Here is a 21,395-nt window from a genome sequence, read left to right as displayed (position 1 = left end):
TGTTTAAAATTGTAAAAGATGTTTTAATGAGAAAACTAATTTAGAAAATGGGAAAGTATTAAAATATTTAGGTAAATATTATTGCCAACAATATTAGGAATATTGAAAATATATATAAATTATTTTTATAAATAACTATTTATTTAAAAAAAATTTATTTTAAAAAATTCGCTAGATGGAGTATTTATTATTATTTGCTTTTCTATTTAACAAAACAACATATTTATATTGGCAGATTATATAACACTTACTAATGAATAAGGAAAAGGTCACTTTTAACCAGGGTTGTTGATTTGACCGTCAAATTCGAATAAATGTTTTTTTAAGTCAATATTTACTTAATTTTATATATATTATTATAACGAATCTACAATTTAATTTTATAATATTTTTTAAATTCATTGTCATTCAATAACTAATGCTTCTCCCTTGTCCTGATTCATATTCAATTTCTTTAATATTTCAATCAATTTTGCTGTTGTCGAGATCTTCAATCGATTTCTATTTTAGTAAGAATATTAACTCAAATCGATAAATTTCTTTCTGAAGAAGTAGAACTAGATATTGTTTGTAAAATGCCTGGTGGGAAAATTTCATTCCACTGTGGCCGGAATCTGATTGTTTCTTATTGAAGTTATTGCTTTTCACATTATTTGCTATTAAACATGCCGAAATATTTTGATCATCACCACCTTGTAAAATGCTTAATTCTTGAATTATACCAATTCATTAAATTCACTATTAGTGAGATACTCACCTTGATATTGGGGACCCAATAAATAAGATCATATGTATTTATATCGTTTTTTCATTTTTCGAACATATTTTTAACTTTTTTTCCTTCAGATTTGTTAGAATATTTGACCAATGACCAAGTCAAATATTATTCCAGTTAATTTACCGAATTAGACAAGTCAATTGCCGACTTGTCAACCCTGCTTTTAACAGTTGTTGAATTGGAAGCATTTTTTCCTTGTCGTCAAAATATTAGCACGGCCCAAAATATATTACTTGTTCTTTCAATATATATGACTTAATGGATATTATACTACTTTGTATCAATAATTATTATTTGTGGTGTCCCAATAGTAGTGGGCAATAGTTATGTGGTATATTTGATCATTTGTTTTTAAATATATATATAAATTGAGAAATTTTTTAAAAACCAACTTATTTTTAATTATCTTGCACTATTTTTAAACTCTTAAAAATACTACCACCATTTTTCTATTTTATCCAAATACCAATTTTCAACCCCAAATAAACGTATAATTAATAAATAAAAATATAATTCATTTTTAATTAAATTTATATGATGATGACTGATGAATTAAATGACTTTGATTGATTAAATTATCAAAAAGTCCTCTCAAAAAGAGGGGTCATTGGGAATATGAATATGCAATATAATAACAGATAGTTGTCTAGAAGAATAAGATCCAATCTTATTATTATTCATATATTAATAAAAAGTAGAGCATAATTATTTTTTCTTAAACCTATAATCATCAACCTTTTTTTTATCTATAAAAACTATTTTTAAAGATAACTAAAAAATCAACCTAAAGATCTCCAATAAAATTTACGGGGGAAACCAACCTAGTACTCTCCCCTGCTACGCCTATTTAATCGGATAAATTTTCCATCCAATATTTGAATCAGTTCAACTCAGGTCCCCTTTTTAAAACTGACTGCATAATTTATTAACGAGTTTTAAAATAACATAATAGTGCAATAGGATTATTTTTTAATTAAAAGTCGAATTATTCAAAACAAATAGGAATAGTAAAATTTTCTATTCGTTTAAATGAATCGAATAATCCCCTATTAGAATTGTACTTGTTTTTAAATTTTAACCAGTTGTTAAATTACGCTAGATGCATTATTTTTATATAAGAGTGTATAAAGTGGATGCTAACAGGAATTATTAGTCAGAGCTATTTAAATTTGATTATGGCTATTAATCATAGTCATTTATGATTAGATCTAATAACTATAGTTATTTTTTTTTATAAACTATAGCTTTACAAAAGTGGCGATAACTTCGTTATCACACCAATAAACTATTAACATTTCCAAGAATTTGAATAAATCAGACAAACGTTTTTGGTATTTTCAGAGATGTAATACTAATAGACATAATATTTTTTAAAATTCCCAATCCATTTCAAACTATAACGAAATGATTAAATTTAATGGTTAATCTAACGGTTTGTCAGCTAGTGTTGTTAAACAGCTCGTTTTGAGCCGATTTTTTAAAACGGCTAACTTAATATTTTAGTCAGAAAAATATTGCCTAAGCCTTGAGATTTCGATAATATATGTCTAAACCTTTGTTCATTCTATGAGCAAAATCTTCAGGCTTGCGTAATATTTTTCTGGATGAAATATTGAGATAACCTTTTTAAAATAGGCTCAAAACGAGCCGTTTAACAACACTACTGCCAACGTGTCTGAAAAAGCCCAAAAATTTAATTATAAATTTAACATAGTGTCAAATCACATTATTTTTTTCGAAGTTTCCTCACTAAAAAAATTAAATTATGGGCCAAAATATTATATTAAAAAAGTGTTAAATTTTATCGTCCTATTTTTTAGGCTTCTAGATAAGAGGTCTACGTGGCCCGGCTGAACTAAAAATTTAAAGAGCTAGTAGGGAAACTTGTACAAAATATTCAAATTCGCCAATCAAATACAGAATTTCGTAAATTTTGTTTAATTTAGAATAAAGTAAATTAGTGATTTTTTTCCAAATCATTTTTTTTACAGGTCATGATGAAAAATTTTACTAAATCTTAACAAGCCAGATTGATATCTAATCTAGATTACTATGATAACTAAAAAGATTTGAATGGTTTATATAGTTTAAAATAAATAGAAGTAATTGACATGTCCATGTAACATAATATGATAAATTTTTATGTCTAGCCATGTTGTCATGTCAATATTCGTTGAGCCGTTCATGTGTCAAGTTTAAAAAAAATAATTAAATATAGAGCTAAATTTTATTCAGAAATTATTTGCAATCCTTATTATTTTTTTTCTTAAATATTGTCATCTTATCTTTGTATCTGAATAAGGCTTAAACACATGGCCGCTTCAGGATGTTAAACATAAAATGATATAAACAATAAAATTAAATATATAGTATATATTTATTTGCACTTAATTTTTTATGCTTAATAAAATAAATAAATATTATACAAATCTTAATGAGTATATTCCTTAATCAACAGTGACTATCCTTCTATCCTACAAAATATAAAATTTATCTAAAACAAAATATCAACATCTCTCAACCAAAACATATGTGTTGCAGAATTCAGTTTAATTTTTCCGTATCAATTCTTCTTTGTGATCAACAAGATCAGGTTCTGTTGTAGGATCCGGTTCGTTTAAAGATTCGGTAGCAAATGTTTTAATGATTTGATTGGATCCGCCTTGTAACCAATCAGGAACGGTCTTTGCATGCAGTCTCCATTTGCCGTAAGTATCCGCTAAATGGTTTTCAAATACTACATATTCTAAAACATCTCGAGGAGGTATCTCTGAGTTCTGGGCGTGGGTGTAAAGAAAAATTTAATTTAGTATTAAGGTATCGCATTAATTGTAAAATATAATTGCATATAGGATTAGGCGCTCTTAAATATATTTAAAAACCTGGGCTGGGCAAAAAAATTTAACCAAATAATTATCTAGTGGAGAAATCGCATGATGATTCATCTAAAAATTCATTCATTTCTCATATTTTCGACTTCCTTTTGAAGCTATTTATAAAATTCGACTGAACCAAATTTTATAAATATAGACGGTGTCAGAAAAAATAAGGGCGATTTTTAAAAAAGGAATGGACCTAAAATGGTCTTAATTTGTAAAAATGATTATAGACCCACATTTTTGTTCTTTATTGAGCTGTTTTATTATGACTACAAAAAATTTTCCTTGTAACCTCCTAATTATTTTATCTATAGATCTTTATATTATGATCCCATAAACTTGCATAAATATGGCAATAAAGGGTGCGTAAAAAAATCATTTCAAAGAAAACAAATAAATTAAAATTTCAGATAAATCATAAACGAATGTAATAATAATACTTGAACATGAGTCGGACAAGCCCCATATTTGAGCCTACCAAAACGATCGTATATAGCTAATCGTTGGCGAGTGTAGAGCCTAACTGTTATCTGTCCAAAGTCAGGTGGCCCTGATTTTGTGGGCTTGAGAGAAAATACTCGGGCGTGAACTATCTTGGGAGGTTCGATAGATTTGCAGAATTTCCAATCTACCTGTAAAAAATCAAGTTTGAATCCTTATAATATTTTGTTATCATATAAACCCATAATGAAAAAAATATACATTATAAAATTAATATGTAGATAACATAATTATGCTTAAATATTGCCAATCTCTTTTATAAGTTATCAATATAATCTAATTTCAAATAAAGGATTAAAAAATTCTATATCTATAAAAACAATATATTAATATTTAAAATCTTTGGTCTACTTGATAACTAATGGGGAGTGGGAGCAAATACAATAATAAATATCTTGGTGAATCCAGAAATTTTGCGAAAAATGTATTAAAAATCATACTGTGCAATGTTCCAGTCCATGAGTCATATCGACATATGCTTTCTCAGTGACCAATTCGTGTAATACTTTTTCATCAACTGCCATCATAGCGTGATGAGCTCTAATATAAATATCATGAGCTAATGAAGGAAACAATTTTATACTAAATTCAGGATCAATTTTTTTAATTTTTTGAACATCCAACATTGATCTTCCTATTATTCATAAGATAAAATTATGTGTATATTATATTTTGGTGCTATTAAATTTTTATGCAATTTTAATTTAAGAGAATACGTGTATAATTAAATGCTTTCTTGTTACTTTACAAATGAGTATTAATATCAAAAAATTTAAGCATTATTCAATTTTTTTATTCAATAAAATCATTATATATTAAATATACAGAGATAGAAATGCAAAAAAAACAAATCATAAATGTTAGACAAAAAATATTTTATTTAGACATTTTTATTAATTTAAACTTTAAATCTGATGGTGCCGATCCATAAATTTTTTACCGATCCGATCCGATATTACTAAAAAACGGATCCGATTCCGAACTGATATTTATTTTTATTAACCATCTATCATTGTATCAATGTCATAAATATATCAATATTTTTTACTTAACCAACTAACTTTCACGAATGATTAAGTGTATTTTATATCTTTCATAAGTTATTATTCTCATTTAATATTTGCAATATTCATGGGGAATGTAGTGTTGATAAACAGCTCCATTTAGCCTATTTTAAAAAGGACCAAATCAAAATTTTAACTAAAATATTATTACCTATGCCTCAAAATTTCGCCAATAGAAGTCCAAACCTTTCTGATATCTCTGGGAAAAATTAATAAATATGGGTAATTTACTCTTGGTCAAAATTTTGATTTAATCGTTTTTAATATTGGCAAATCGAGCCGTTTAGCAGCACAAACTGAATGGTGACTCGTTTCATATTTTTAAAATCCTCCTTTTTGCAGATAATAAAAAAATAGTACAAAATTTTAAACTATTTTTTTAAACATTACAAAAAATAAATTGTATATTAGTTCCTTTCATTAAATTATTATGAAATTATTTATAAAATAAAAAAAATATAATCTAACTAAAAACAATAAAAATTATTGGATCAGATCGCTTTAGTAAAAAAAAAGAACGGCTCGATCCGATATTTCTTGACAACCCTAAATCGGTGCTGATCTAATATTAAATCGGCATAGACCTATTGATGAGTACAATAAATCAAATGGGTATTAAGATATTTGTGTATATAAATGATATGTGTTAAAAAAATAAGAATAAAAACAATTTTAAAATAAATTTATTGTCATTTCTACAACTAATTTTCATACTTTTAAATAATTTTATTTTAGAAGAATCTATATTTTTCATGGGTAACATACAATTTTAATCATGCTCAGGAAGTCTTGCCTATGCAAAACTTTGGTAAAGATAATGCACCAAATCGAACCAGGGTGAATAACTTGTGCACATCCTTAATATCTCACTTCTTTCCCTTTTCTAGGCAATAAAATTTATGTTGCTTACATAATTTGTATCTCAAATCTTATTAAAATTTACCTAAAGAAAAACGATCTCTTTCAAATGATGGAAGCTAGTTAACTTAATGATGATCATGGATAATCAATAACCCAATATACCAAATGGGTCATTCCATATCAAATCAATCACTTTACAACTCTACCATCTCAGATTTTGCTGAAATTTGGTATATAAGTTAATGAAGTGTTGTAATTGACGGATCCAAAATATTAGCCCCCCGAAGATATAGGGTCTCAAAGTAGCTCTGCGGGGTCATTTTTCGAAAAAAATGATTTTTTAAAATTGGGATAACTTTAATATTAAATGTAGTATATTTATCTAACATGGCTCATTTTATAGTCCTAAATAAACTCTTCCACATATTTTAAATGGAATTAATTTTTAATTTTTCTTAAATTGCGGTCAAAAATTTGTAATTAATTTTTTTAAATGTTAGTATAAATTTTTTTTCCTGTTTTCAGATATTTTGTAAAGAGTATCAAGAACTGTTCATATAATAATTTTCAGAGTGGTAAAAATAAATTAAGTAAAAAAAATTCCAAAAATAAAAAACCGCTAGATGCCGTTTATAATTTTAAATAGATTAAGATTTAATTTTTGAAAATATAAGTCAATCTTCCTTTTATTTATATCCTATAATATAATATTTGTTGAATAAATCGCATTTTAGCACAAAATAAAATTTCCGCTAGATAGCGCAAGTATTCTAAAATAAATAAAAACCTCATTTTTGTGAAATATATCAGTAGATATTTTTATTTATTCTATAATATTTATTAATTTAATTCATAGTAAAATTACTTATAGTATTTTTAGATAAGAAAGGGTAACCATTTTTCATATTTTGAATTATCAAATCGTTGCTATTATTTATTTCCATAGCTGGTTGAAGAATTTCGCCTATTCCCTTTGAAATTCTTGCAAGCTTTTGCTTAGGATGTCTCTTATCTTTTAATCTCTTTTTTTTAATTGGAGATTGTCCAATATCTAATAAAGTTGAATTTAAGGATTCGAAGAGAGTTGTGGGTTATCATCCTTTTCTGTTTCTATGGTGGTATTTAAAAATTCATTTGAAGTTGAAGGGATCTTGTATTCCTCGTAATTTGGAATATCCTCCTTTTTATATTTATATAAAGTTAAGACACAGATATAATCTCCAATGTTGATATTAGAAAATTCAGACATCCATGGACATATCTTATGGAGTCCTTTCTTTGATAAATGCTTTTTTATATTAAAATGATTTTTACAAATCATGATATTCAAATTTAAATAGAAATAATTAATTTTAAAAATAGATAAAATTCTTGTAAAAATAGAAAACTGGAATTGGTAAATTTAATTTGGAAAATAAATCGAAAAATCGATAATTAATTTAAATCATATTTATCTATTTTAGAATACTTGCGCTATATAGCGGAAATTTTATTTTTGTGCCAAAATGCGATTTTATTCAACAAATTTCAAAAATTAAATTTTAAGCTATTTAATATTATTAACGCCATCTAGTGGTTTTTATATTTTTTCTATTTAATTCTTTTTTTTACCACTCTGAAAATTTTTATATGAACAGTTCTTGATACTCTTTATAAAATATCTGAAAATTGGAAAAAAAAAATTATACTAACATTTAAAAAAATTAATTACAAATTTTTTAACGCAATTTAAAAAAATTAATTACAAATTTTTTACCGCAATTTAAAAAAATTTTATAAATTAAAAATTAATTCCATTTAAAATATTTGGAAGAGTTTACTTAGGGCTATAGAATGAGCCATGATAGATAAATATACTACATTTAAATATTAAAGTTATCCCGATTTTAAAAAATCATTTTTTTCGAAAAATGACCTCGCAGAGGTACTTTGAGACCCTATATCTCCCGTTCTAGTAGAGTAAAGGGGCTAATATTTTGGTGAGGTTGTAAAGTGATTGATTGATATGGAATGACCCAAATATTAATTGTCATAATTAACATAAACTGCTAAATGCCCAATTCTATAATGTTATAAAAACGTCTTTCATAGATTCATTTGAAAAATGTGCAATGCAGAAGAGTATTTGTCTGTTTTAAAAAATTTTCTTTTAACTGTATGGGCCCACTTACTTAAAAAAGCTTTATTGTTAATTGAAAAACCTACACAATTTAAAAAAATGATAATCATTTTTATTTAAATTTACATTCTATTCTATATAAAGTGATCACAAATAAAAATAATAGAAAAAAAATACTTTCGATGAACAAAAAAAATTTTATATTTATGTCATTTTATATTATAAAATATATATTTATATTTGTAAATTAAACTACTATTTTTGATATAAAAATATTCAAATGCTCATTTGAAGAGATTTGTTAAACCATATTTTTGGAAGAAATTAGCAGAACAGATTTTTACATATTAAAAATAATAGGGCTGTACCAATATTAAATATCGGATCGAATCGGCAACGATACATGTAAAATTGATCTGATCTATTTACTTTTTTTTTGTTATTTTATGTATATTTATACAACATAATTATAAGTTTTTTTTATCTATTATAACATAATTTTTTTAAATTATAGTCTTAATTGTAGAAATAAAAAAATTAAATGCATAATTCGATTTTTTGCATAAAAAATATTGATTTTTTAATTACATTTGGATCAAAGGGGGGTGGTGAAAAAATCAGTATAAATATGGGATCGGTATCAGATCGGTTTTGAACCAATATCGAAAAATATTGGATCAGATTGGTGATAAATATGTGGATCGGCATTAAAAAATAATATTTTATTTCATAATGTTGCATATTTTATTAATTAAAAAAACATTAAAATAAATAGAGCCAAACTAGCCATTAAAATATGTGGGCAGTTAAACAAAATTTTTAGATAAATGGTTGGGCAGGTGGGTAAATTCTTTTAAAAAACTCATGGATGGGCAAATAAGCAGAATTTTGTTTAAATAATAAGTGAAAGGGCAGACATTTAGATTAAACCTGCCCATTGCAGACCTCTATTAAATACACAAATGAAAATAGTTAATTAACTATTATTAAAAAAATTAGAAGGTAAAAAAAATAAGAGGTAACATATCATTATAATTAGAGTTTGGAACTTGGACTAAAAATGGTTCTAGTTCTGAATATTTTATAAAAGTGGTTTAAATTCCTAAAATTTTGAAAATTAAACAAAATAATATTTAGAAACTAATAAATTAAAACTTTATCTAGGAGAGGTTCCACCAATTGCTTCAACTAAATAAGTTACAAAAAGGGTTTATATTTTTAAAAAACTCTTTTATATATGGTTTTTCAATAATATGAAACCATAAATTGCTTGTAAATATAGTCAATATTATATATAAATTATTTTTAACAGTAATAGTTTCTGAAAATTTTATAATAAGTTCTGGTTTCTATAAATTCTAAAAAAAATGAAGGTTCTAGTAATTTGTTTCAGTTCTGAGAGTTCCAAGCTCTAGATATATTAAAGATATTTTTATAACCTTTTAACATCACCCCTTTTGCTTGTTCAATAGCTTTCCCTTTTATATTAGAAGAAACACCATCTCCTTCAGGTGGTATAAAAGGCTCTAAAACACCAGAAGTACAACTAATAGTAATTGGCTTTTCAATATATGGTCTATATGGCAGAACTCCTAAAATTTGTAGTCTAATTATTATATAAAAGAAAAAAACCTTCTTTTTTCATTTGAGACCGAATCTCCTCTGGAGTTAATTTGGATCTTTTATACATTAAATCAGTGTCTACAAGATCAGTATACACAAATTTTTTGGCTCTCAAAAAGCGAAACCTTGGATTATAATGCTTAGACTTCATTTTATAACTCACATATCTGTAATTTATAAAAATGGGGCAAATACCTGATTATTAGATTTAAAATATGACAATATTAAATTATTTAACCTTTGACAACTATCTTTTTAAAAATATTTATCATTTTTTGCTTAATTCGTATGCATCCACATTGTGATTTTAATTATTGACAACTGTCATTTTTCAATGCTTCCTAAATCAAAGGGATAAATCAATGTATCTTTGGGTTGAATATAAATAAAATATTGCAAAATATAATAATTTAAATCATAAATATAAATAAATATATTGTTTATACCTTCTGTTATAACCCAGTCATTTTAGTTTTGATATTGGGTATAAGGTAGGGTAGGGGAATGACTAAAATACGCGTCCCCGAAAACTACGCGTCCCTACGCGTCCCCAGTCAAAACGACTATTTTCTATTATTTTTAATAGGAAATCTTATTAAGCTTTATAAGATGAGTTAGAAAATGTTTTTTTTAATTTAAAAAAAATACGGTAACTATATAAAATTTACAAAAATTTATTTTTTTAAAAAATAAACTACGCGTCCCTACGCGTCCCCGGTCAAAATACAGTTTTTTTTTAAAAATCAAGATTCATATTTAGCTCATTAAAAGAATACAGAATATGTAAATATTTTATTTTAAACTATTTTATAACTTAGTGATTTTTTCAAAAAACACTCTTTTTTTTCAAAAACACTACGCGTCCCCGGTCAAAAAACCGTTTTTTTAAAAAAATAAACGCAGATTCATGTTTAGCTTTTTAAGGAGATTCAGAAAATGGTATTAATAAAAAAAAAATTTAAAAAAAAATTTTTTCCAAAAAATTTTTTTTGGCTAAACTACGCGTCCCTACGCGTCCCCTGTCAAAATACAGTTTTTTAAAAAAAATCAAAACGGATTCATATTTAGCTCATTAAAAGAATACAGAATATGTAAATATTATATTTTAAACTATTTTATAACTTAGTGATTTTTTCAAAAAACACTTTTTTTTTCAAAAACACTACGCGTCCCCGGTCAAAAAACCGTTTTTTTTTAAAAATAAAAGCAGATTCATGTTTAGCTTTTTAAGGAGATTCAGAAAATGGTATTAATAAAAAAAATTTTAAAAAAAAATTTTTTCGAAAAATTTTTTTTGGCTAAACTACGCATCCCTACGCGTCCCCGGTCAAAATACAGTTTTTTTAAAAAAATCGAAACAGATTATTCATATTTAGCTCATTAAAAGAATACAGAATATGTAAATATTATATTTTAAACTATTTTATAACTTAGTGATTTTTTCAAAAAACACTTTTTTCGAAAACACTACGTGTCCCCGGTCATAAAACTGTTTTTTTTTTAAAATAAAAGCAGATTCATGTTTAGCTTTTCAAGGAGATTCAGAATAATTTTGGTAGTTGAGAATTCAAATAAAATATTTAAAAAAGCCAATGTCTAGCCCATATTTAAAATTAAAAAATTTTCAAGGATATCTATTTTAAATTTTACCCAAGTTGATTTCTATCATAAATGTAAATTATGATATTTCTAATACCCTTACATTGCAACATTTTTACCTCTTTTTCTCCTAAATATTAATATTTTTATGAAATATATTAATAAAGCATATTTAGTATCGTATACACCTAACTAATTAGTAATTACCCATCAACCCAGTCATTCTGATTAAATTAAATTAATTTTATAAAAAAAATTTTTTAATATATATATATACAAATATATCAAAATATAAAATTGACGGGGGGGCTCAATGGTTAGAACGTATGCCTTCCGAACGATAAGTTGCTAGTTCGAATCCCGTTTTGCCATAAAAAATTTTAAAAAAAAATTTTTAACATTAGCGAGATAATAATAGCTCTCGATTTATTTAACATTAAGATGATAGGAAAGTTGATAGAAAAAAAAATTTTAACATTAGGAGATAGGAAAGTGAAATTAACGTTAAGAAGATATCAAAGTTGATAGAAAAAAAATACGAAAACGTTCATTTTCTTGATTACATTTATAGATAGATAGATATATATCATATTAAATCAATGTGTTAAAAAGCTAAAAAATCAAACAAAGTTGAGGGTTCTAAATCTGATTGATGAATTAGAAAATATTATAATTATTAATTTATTTTTCATTTATGTTAGTAATAAGTTTTTTAAAATAACTTTCTAATCTTACATTAATAGTTAAAATTTATTTAAAAATTTATCATTTTATATGTTTTGTATATGGGAGACTGGGGTTAGGACCCCGGGCTTGGCAAAGCACTTAATCTCATTTCAAAATTAAATATCCTAATATAGTTTTTATTAGTTTACATCTATAGACAAAAAATCTTTTGAAATATTTAATTTCAAAAAATTTTTACATGACAAAATTTTAATTTTTATTAAAATATATAATCATTTATATCTAAATTAAATTTTATAGTTAATTTTAAACACTCTTCTATAATTTGGAAAAGTTCAATGTGTATTTATTATATCTAGATAATATTTCAATCATAATTTGTCAATAATAAAATACCATTTATATTACATATTATTATATACAATCGTAATAGGTAAAAAAATGTAAATATTCGTTTGTTGTAAAATAATGTGGGTGTTTCAATCACGGTAGTCTTTATAGAATGTTGTTTCCGACGTATCACGATTTAGTTTTCCAATTTCAATCATTGACCAAACTATAATATGATGTTGTTTTCATCTTCGATATCTATTTATAGTTTATATAATAATATAATATATTTATTTTTATATGCCTTTTTACTTTCAATAATTATAGTCAAAAATTTCAAATTATAGGACTTTAATAATTGGTAATATTTAAACTTAAAAATAACTATTTATATTGTTATTACAAAAAAATAATTGGATGCATTGTTCTAACTGTACAAACTTTCTCTAATATTAGCTAAACATTACATTATTTATACTATATTAATATATTTTATAGTTATAATATTATGGTTTTAGCCATAAAAATATGAAAATTATTAATTTTAATATTTTTACGTTTCCGCTCTTAGCCACGTGGAGGCAACCAGTTGAAAGAGCTTTTAGGTCTTAGTTTAAAAAAAATACCAAGACCATGGATATATAACAGGTTTAAAATTTTAAACCTGAAATATAACCAAAATATAATATATTAAAAAGTTTACATTAATTTTAAAAAAAAATATTAAACAAAAAATTTATTTGTCATAATCTACTTTTAGGTCTTAGTTTAAAAAAAATACCAAGACCATGGATATATAACAGGTTTAAAATTTTAAACCTGAAATATAACCAAAATATAATATATTAAAAAGTTTACATTAATTTAAAAAAAAAATATTAAACAAAAAATTTATTTGTCATAATCTACTTTTAGGTCTTAGTTAAAAAAAATACCAAGACCATGGATATATAACAGGTTTAAAATTTTAAACCTGAAATATAACCAAAATATAATATATTAAAAAATTTACATACATTTAAAAAAAATTAATTAAAGAAAAAAACTAGTCTACTCTAACAACGCATCTTCTTCATTACGCTCATTAGATTCGACAGTTAAATTATTAACCTGTGACACCAAGTCAACCTGTTGACTTGGCATCGGGGATATTGCTGGTTGGGGATTCGGTACTGGAATGGTCTCATATCGGGAGGGAGGCATTTGCGGCATGACGTTTGTCTCCTCAACGTCACGATAGCTTCGGCGGACTAGGGGTTCTGGACAGAACCTTACGATATGGCCTTCCCCACATCTGTAACAGATCGGGGGTTCTCTGGAGCCTCTGGAGAAGGAACCATAGTTTCGTCTTGGGCTTCGGGACCTACGAGACTGTCTGTCTCGAGTAGATCTGGTAATAGGTCTAGCTATATTGAGCATTTGCCCATATAACCTTGATGCTTCAAGCCTGGCATCCTCCAGCCAGTTGTCTGACTCCACTGAGCCATCAATCATGCGGATTTGAAGTCGTATGAGATAGTTGCCTACACGGAAAGTAGATGTCATCTTTGAAATATTTTTTTTTTTAAATTTAATAAAGTTATATAAATTGATAAATTTTTTATATGTCTTATATAGATAAAAAAAACAATGGATTTTACATAAATAAAAATTTATCAATCCCCTTCAACTTATTTAGGTCTAAAAAATAAAAATTATTTAAAAACATATTTTCTTCGCTCCCCCCCCCCCCCTTCTTCAACTCTTGAATGGTTATGATTAAGAAATATTTTGTAATGGTGGAACAATGGATTTTGATAAATTATAAAGTATTAATTATTTTATAGAAAACTAATTGTATCATTCGACTATAAATTTTAAAAACCGAGGCAATTATGTATAAGATGGTAAACATCATAATATGTTTACAAATATCTTTGTGGTTACAACTGTGATTATATAAAATAACAGCCTTTGTTCAACAAAAATGAAAATCATTACTTGTTTATCGCATTCGAATTTTGTGATGCTAGTTAATTTCGATAACAAGAAGGGGCAATTAAAATTAATTATGTTGTAAACACAACAGCATTCGTTATTATGCGATTCATTTTGAATAGTATTGTTTAAGTTATTTTGAAACAAAGGTGATGGGGGAGTGTTTCTATTAAAGGAGAGGGAGAGGGGTAATTTTTATTAGCTTATGATGATATTTACAAAAACATTCAAATTTCTGCAGGGAGTTATTATTTATTTAAAATTCATTGATTATATTTAAAATTAATGTATTAACAATATTGAAATATTTTTTTTTCTAAATTAAATGGTTTGCGTGAGTATTAATATTATAGTCATTTATCAGGCTCGTACCCAGTGGAGGACAGAAAGCCAGTCTCTCCTAGTCAAATAATGCAGATGCCTGTTAAAATATTTTTCGAAAATATTACTGTTTTATGATTATTAATATAAAATCATTCCTACCTCTTATATACATAATTCAATTTAATTATCACATTTACAGCAGAAATAAATACGCTATTAATTTATTTTATAATATCATTTCAAATTTTCCTTGGCCTTATATTAAACTTACTATTTTAAAATTTCCCAACAAATCATTTGAAACCTTTTCACTGCAAAGTTAGTAAATTATTTGAAAAATTTATATCTAATATAACAAGTTTATTTAAAGAATGGATATAAGGACCTTTTTAACCATTGAAATTATTCGCAATATTTGAAATTATTTTCATTTCCGGTTCTGAACATTTTTTAAAAGTGTTATGGTTCCTAAGATTTTGAAAATAAGTTCCGGTTCCTAAATTTTTCGCGGTTCCTTCGGTTCAGGTTCCGGCTCCAAACTTTAAGTAATCAAAAAATTTAAACATGAAATCACTCAACATTTTAAACAATATATATATAATATATAAGTAGAACCAGTTCCTGAAAACGTAAAAATTGGTTCCAGTTCTAGTTTCTATAAATTTTAAAGGAGGGGTTAGGTTCTGCCTCTGGTTGGTAACTCTTCATACAATAAATATGAATAGTGCCGTACAGTTAAAATAGTTTCAAGATTCCCTCCTGTGTAGTGAAAGTCACAGTTTAGTTTCGTCTGGAGCCAATTTTCAAAAACCGAACCATAAACCACAATATAAAGACCAAACTGTACCGCAGATCAATAGAGACTGAACCGATTTATATATTTCGAAAAAGGTAGTGTGCTACCTTTTAGCTTCCTTTCAAAAAAGTAGCTTTTGTTACCTTTATGCTAATTTATAAAAAAAGTGACGAGAAATATTTAAATATTATGTTTGTAATTCAAAATATCTAAACAAATATATAAACCACAACAATTTTTTACATTTAACCCATTTAAAACTATATCCTGTTTTATTTTTATAAATCTATGATAATTGATAAAATGAACCTGTCATGTTATTGATGGTATTTTGTTTAAATTCAATTCAGTGGCGTATCCAGAATTTTCTTATGGGGGGGAGGGAATTTTTTTTTGTGGGGAGGGGGGCTTCGCCCCCAAACCTCCTTAGCTGGCCTTCGGTCAGCTTTTGCCCGGCCTTCGGCCGTGTCTTATGTTTTAGCTTTTCTATTAAATGTTTCATAATTTAATAATAATTATATATCTATTTTTAACTTTTATTTACTAATTTGTGCATATCGATATTACAAGCCTATTTTTTATTATTTTAAGTTAGATATGCTATAATTAATAAAGTTTTTTTAAATATAAAGTTAAAATAAAGTTTAATGTCATTTTATTTTAAAATTAGCTTTAAAAGCTAGCCTCAGCTTAAATTCTCTTACAATATAAGTAGAATAAATTTTTTTTTATAGTGCAAAGTGTATAAAATATTGACTAGAAAATTATTTAAAAAGCAAGTTTTTATAACTTCTATCAAATACAATATTATCAAAAAGTTTATTAAACACTATAACTATAATGTAATTTTTAGTTTTCGTGTGGATGTTGCCAATTCATCTAGAATTTCGTTCGTCGTTGGAACTAAATCTCTATGAATATTTTACATAGCTAATCCATTTAGCCGAGATTCTGAAATAGTACTTCGTAAAAATGTCTTCAGCCTTCTCAAGTTTGAAAATGTCCTTTTATTCGTGCATGTTGTAATAGGCAAACATGCAAGAATATAAAATAACTTCAAAATATCGGGAAATTGAGCCAACATGCTCAGACATATTTAAATTTTGTATATCTTCTGTTCTAAACCCGGGCCAGGCCGGGCCATATATCTTAAAATATTTGAAATCGCCATTATTAGCTATAAAAATCAAAAATAAATATAATATATTTTAAAAAAATCCGGGCCAGGCCGTAAAAAATTTTTGGTAAAAAATCCGGGCCGGGCCGTTTCAAATGGTAACCTCTGCAGGTCTCTAATATATATATATCTCATTTTAAATTGATATATCCTTTTTTGTTGTTGTTAAATAAATAAACATACTATATTACAATAAACATAGACATACTATATCAAAATATATATATAAACACATGATAATCTTAAATTCTAAATGTTAAAGTCAGAGGCCTGCAAAGGTACCATTTGCACGGCCCGGCCTGGTTTTTTATTTTCAAAAATTTTCTGGCCCGGCCCGGATTTTTTTAAAATATATTATATTTATTTTTGATTTTTATAGCTAATAATGGCCATTTCAAATATTTGGTTTTAAAATAAAAGGCCCGGTCCGGGTATTTTTTTTAAAATTCGGGTCGGGTTTAGGGCCGGACCTGCAGGTCTCTGGTTAAAGTATTGATAAATAAGTAGTCAAATTAATAACTTTTTAATGTTTTTGAAAAATTTAAGAAATTTTTGTCTCTTCATTATATATCATATAAAATTTTTTTTTAAAAAAAAAATTAACTGATGGAATATATTGGAGTCTGATAAACCCATGTCACATCCTTCATAAAAATGTAATTTCAAAAACCACATCACTTTTCAATATGACCTATTGTAAGTATTTATCTCAAAACACATATTTCTTTTTTTCCTTTCTTTTAAATAAAAATGGTCAACAACTTTTATAATAATTTCTATAAAATAATTAATACATAAAGTTAGAGTAGACTAATTTTTTTCTTTAATTTATTTTTTTTAAATTAATGTAAATTTTTTAATATATTATATTTTGGTTATATTTCAGGTTTAAAATTTTAAACCAGTTATATATCCATGGTCTTGGTATTTTTTTAAACTAAGACCTAAAAGCTCTATTTATGGTTGCCTCCACGCGGCTAAGAGCGGTAACATAAAAAGGTGAAAATTGATTATTTTCCACCTTTTTATGGCTAAAACCATAATATTAAAACTAAACATTAAAATAAAGATCAAAAGCAATATATTAATAAATTATAGTATTTATTTTATTTTACAGATAAAGTCTTCAGACGAATCAAAGACGATATTGGGAACGATAATAGTCTTTACAATTCGCTTAACCGTCACTTAGTATTGCGGACATATATTACATTAACACTATCATGACTATTATCATCTTATTTTTATTAAAAAAAATTATAAACTTGGCTGCTCTGAGTAATTTACAAAATAACAAGTTTTTATTAGTTTCCTAAAGAAACACGACAACTGTATTTTTTTTATACTTCACTCTTTATTATCCCCCCCCCCCCCTTTTAACTAATTTTTTGTAAATTCACTAGAATATTAATATATTTTAATTTTTTTTTATTCATTTCCTATTTTTATTTATAATCTTATAAAATTTATGATTTATAATTTACTTTTTATATAAAAACATATGTCATAATCCAAAATCATGATAAATGTAAATCTCATTTTATTTTTTATTATTTTTATTAATTACAAATTAAAACAAAATAATATTTATATTATCAAAAAGAAATAAATTTTGAAAAGAGGATAAAAATACCACATTAACCTTACTATATTCTTACATAACAAAGTAAAACATTAACATTAAGCCTCTTTTTTACTATTTTTAAAAATTTAATTAATATATCTAAAAGACCTGCAGACTCCAGACACTACCCAGAATTTTTTATAATATATCCGCGCCGGGCCTATTTTTTATAAAAATTTTAATCTGAATAAGTATAGCGTATTCTGAATCCCATAATTATAGACTTTTTGAAATAATTAATATATATTTTATATAGACTTTATTTTTTTAATAAATTAATTATAAATAAATTTTTTTGTCCCAACCTTGACAGACTCTGTGTACGTTGGGACACACATGTGTGATAGAAGGGAAACTCATAAAATAGAGGTCTAAATAAATTTAAACATTTAAAATCAGTTATCAAGTATACTATTAGCAAATTTATTGTAATTCATAACCAATAACGATATTAAATAAAATTTAGCAAAATTTAGGAAATTTATTTTGATTTTACATAAAAATAGTGAAAAATAATAGAAGCCAAACATTTTTATTGTAATTCCGCATTAATAGTAAATGAAATAAGCTGAAATGGCGTGTCCAAATTATATATAAATAACATCTAAAATCATATGAATTCATGTTTATTGATTATGAAAATTTGTAAGATTGAAAAATAGGAGCCTTTCCTTGTATCTTGCATATTTGCGACATAAAAGTTTTATAGTTTTTTATTAGATCATATTTAATGATTTAAAGCATATAATTAATATATAAAATCATTTATAAAAAAAATGAGAACACTATCCACAATCTATGCAAATAAAGTTAGGATTAACTGCAGCATATTTCATAAATTTATTAAGATATTATTTTTTTAAACTATTTATAGAATAATTAAATTAATATTTATTGTTTTTTTTTAACAAAAAAGTATAGCCTTCTCGTCTCACAACGTCAAAACTAAAAGATTCAAAGTACATATAACTTATATTTAAACATATATTTTTGTTTTTCAATTGGATTTCCTCATATAAACTATGTTAAAAAAAATTTAAAAATGAATATAAATTTAAAACTATATGATTGGTTAGTTGAACCATTAACAAATATTACAATTTTTTAAAATATTTTATAATAAAATTATTTTTTATATTTAAATATTTTTAAAAAATTTAAAAACGTGAGAAAAAGTGTGAGACTAAGCGTGATTATTTTAATTTACTCAAAAACGTGAGGAAAGCGTGAGATGTCAGAAAACGTGAGTAAGTAAAAAATTTGGTAAGAAATCGTGAGAATTACGGCTAAATCGTGACATCGGGCAACCCTGTATGAGCTAGATGATATTATGTGAAAGTTGTTTATCTGGTAAGTCAAAACATAGTATGTATTAACAAGCCATATACTATGTGTTAACTGGCCATTATATATTATATAAGTATTTTAATATACCTATTAAATAATACAATATGAAATACTTGCAGACATTTCTTATATATTTCCTCATTTTTAAGATAAATAAAAATAAATTATACTATAATACAGTGTATTATCCAGGATTTTCCTATAGGGGGGGGGGTTTAGGGCGGCCTTTGCTTCCCTAACCTATAATTTTAAATAATTATTAGATATTAGTAATAAAAATTATTTTTTTAAATTTTGCTTTTTAAAGCATTTGCGTTTATCTGTAAAGACATTTTAGGGAATATAGTTTTATATTTTATGAATAAGAATTTTATATCAGGATTTTCTTTAAAAATACTAATATTTTTATATTTTATAAATAAATTATTTTAAATTTGTTGAGTAGAAAAATTTAAATCATGATTAACAAGCATATAGTTGAAGACTATTATAATTCATCAAATAATATTTGTATTAAAAATTTATTTCATTAAAAATGTTGGATGTTATCTTTTAAAATATAAAATTACAATTATAAACATTAGTTTAGTATATGGTGAATTCCATATCAAATCAACCAAAAAAAGTCGATTCTCAACCCGACTCCCTTCAATTTTTCTTAAATTTTGCATAATGGTAGTATATACTATAACTAAGAAAAAAATGAAATTTTACCTTCCAACAAGGTTTACTCGCTAAGATATGGGCGTTTAAAACGCGGAAAAATAGTACATTTTTGACAAAATGTGCCTCATTTATTTTCAAATATCTCGAGAAATAATTAAGTTAGAAAAATAATTTAAATTTTATTATGTAGCTTAATAATAGTTCTTTAATATGACATAAAAATAAATATGATATAAATTTGATGAATGTCCAAAACCGGATGTATAAAACCGGAAATGGCCATAGAAAAAAAAAGGTATAAGCGGGTAAGCCTTTTTGGGAGGTAAAATTTCATTTTTTTCTTAGTTATAGTATATACTACCAGTATGCAAAATTTAAAAAAAATTGAAAGGGGTCGGGTTGAAACCTTGGTTGATTTGATATGGAATTCACCATATATATCCTTAAATGTTTTACAATGTTGCAAGTTGAGGTAATGCTAACTTAAATTTTCGTATTTACATGGCAAACCTGTTTCTGTCAGAGATTTGTTTACTTTATTATAAGATATTATTTTAAAATTTATTATCTAAAATTAGCAATGGAAAAATGTCTGAACTGGTTGACGCTTCATTGATTATTATTTTTTCATCTTCATCGCTATTTTTATTAATCTAAATATATTTTTAAAATTTGTATAATAAAATAATATTAACCACTTCCATTGAAAATAAAAATAGCAGAATCCTTGAGATGCATTGTAATATCAAAATTTGTCTGCTTTATTGATAAACGCGGACATAATATTTAATGAATATATATTAAAGTTCTAATATTATACATATATTATTAAACTAGTCTTAATATTTTTTAATATATATATTTAAATTATATGCTCATATGAAAAAAAATAAATTTGGCACCAAAATATTTTTTATTTAAAGTATAAAAAAGCGTTAAATATAAGTATATCTAAATAATCTTAAAAAATATCTAAAAATAGATACAGATACCTATAAAATAATATCTAGATACAGATATTATTATAAATAAAAATCTATCTA

At 25.1% G+C, this 21,395-nt stretch overlaps 1 protein-coding gene across 1 annotated transcript; it reads right to left on the bottom strand.

The window, feature by feature from the left end:
• Positions 1 to 3,141: 3,141 nt before the first annotated feature.
• Positions 3,142 to 10,131, bottom strand: LOC135923923 (large ribosomal subunit protein mL45-like). The gene is made up of 6 exons (XM_065458934.1): positions 10,064 to 10,131; positions 9,835 to 10,020; positions 9,642 to 9,794; positions 4,599 to 4,792; positions 4,098 to 4,289; positions 3,142 to 3,555 (listed from the first exon to the last, which is right to left on the bottom strand). The coding sequence occupies exons 1-6, from the start codon at positions 10,095 to 10,097 to the stop codon at positions 3,328 to 3,330; spliced, it is 987 nt and encodes a 328-aa protein (XP_065315006.1). The 5' UTR covers positions 10,098 to 10,131; the 3' UTR covers positions 3,142 to 3,327.
• Positions 10,132 to 21,395: the final 11,264 nt, after the last annotated feature.

This window comes from Gordionus sp. m RMFG-2023, chromosome 2 (genome assembly GCF_954871325.1).
Source record: "Gordionus sp. m RMFG-2023 chromosome 2, tfGorSpeb1-WG-v2, whole genome shotgun sequence".
Taxonomy (NCBI): domain Eukaryota; kingdom Metazoa; phylum Nematomorpha; class Gordioida; order Chordodea; family Parachordodidae; genus Gordionus; species Gordionus sp. m RMFG-2023.
The sequence above is the reverse complement of the archived record's forward strand: the minus strand, read 5'-3'. Positions and strand labels throughout refer to the sequence as shown.

Bases quoted from the DNA above. Each gene is read 5' to 3' on its own strand.
- LOC135923923 (XM_065458934.1), bottom strand. From the start codon at position 10,097: ATGATAAATATTTTTAAAAAGATAGTTGTCAAAG. The intron at 9,795-9,834 runs GTTTTTTTCTTT...TACAAATTTTAG, and splicing joins GTCTCAAATGAAAAAAGAAG to GAGTTCTGCCATATAGACCA. The intron at 4,793-9,641 runs GTTATAAAAATA...TATGAATAATAG, and splicing joins AAAAGGGGTGATGTTAAAAG to GAAGATCAATGTTGGATGTT.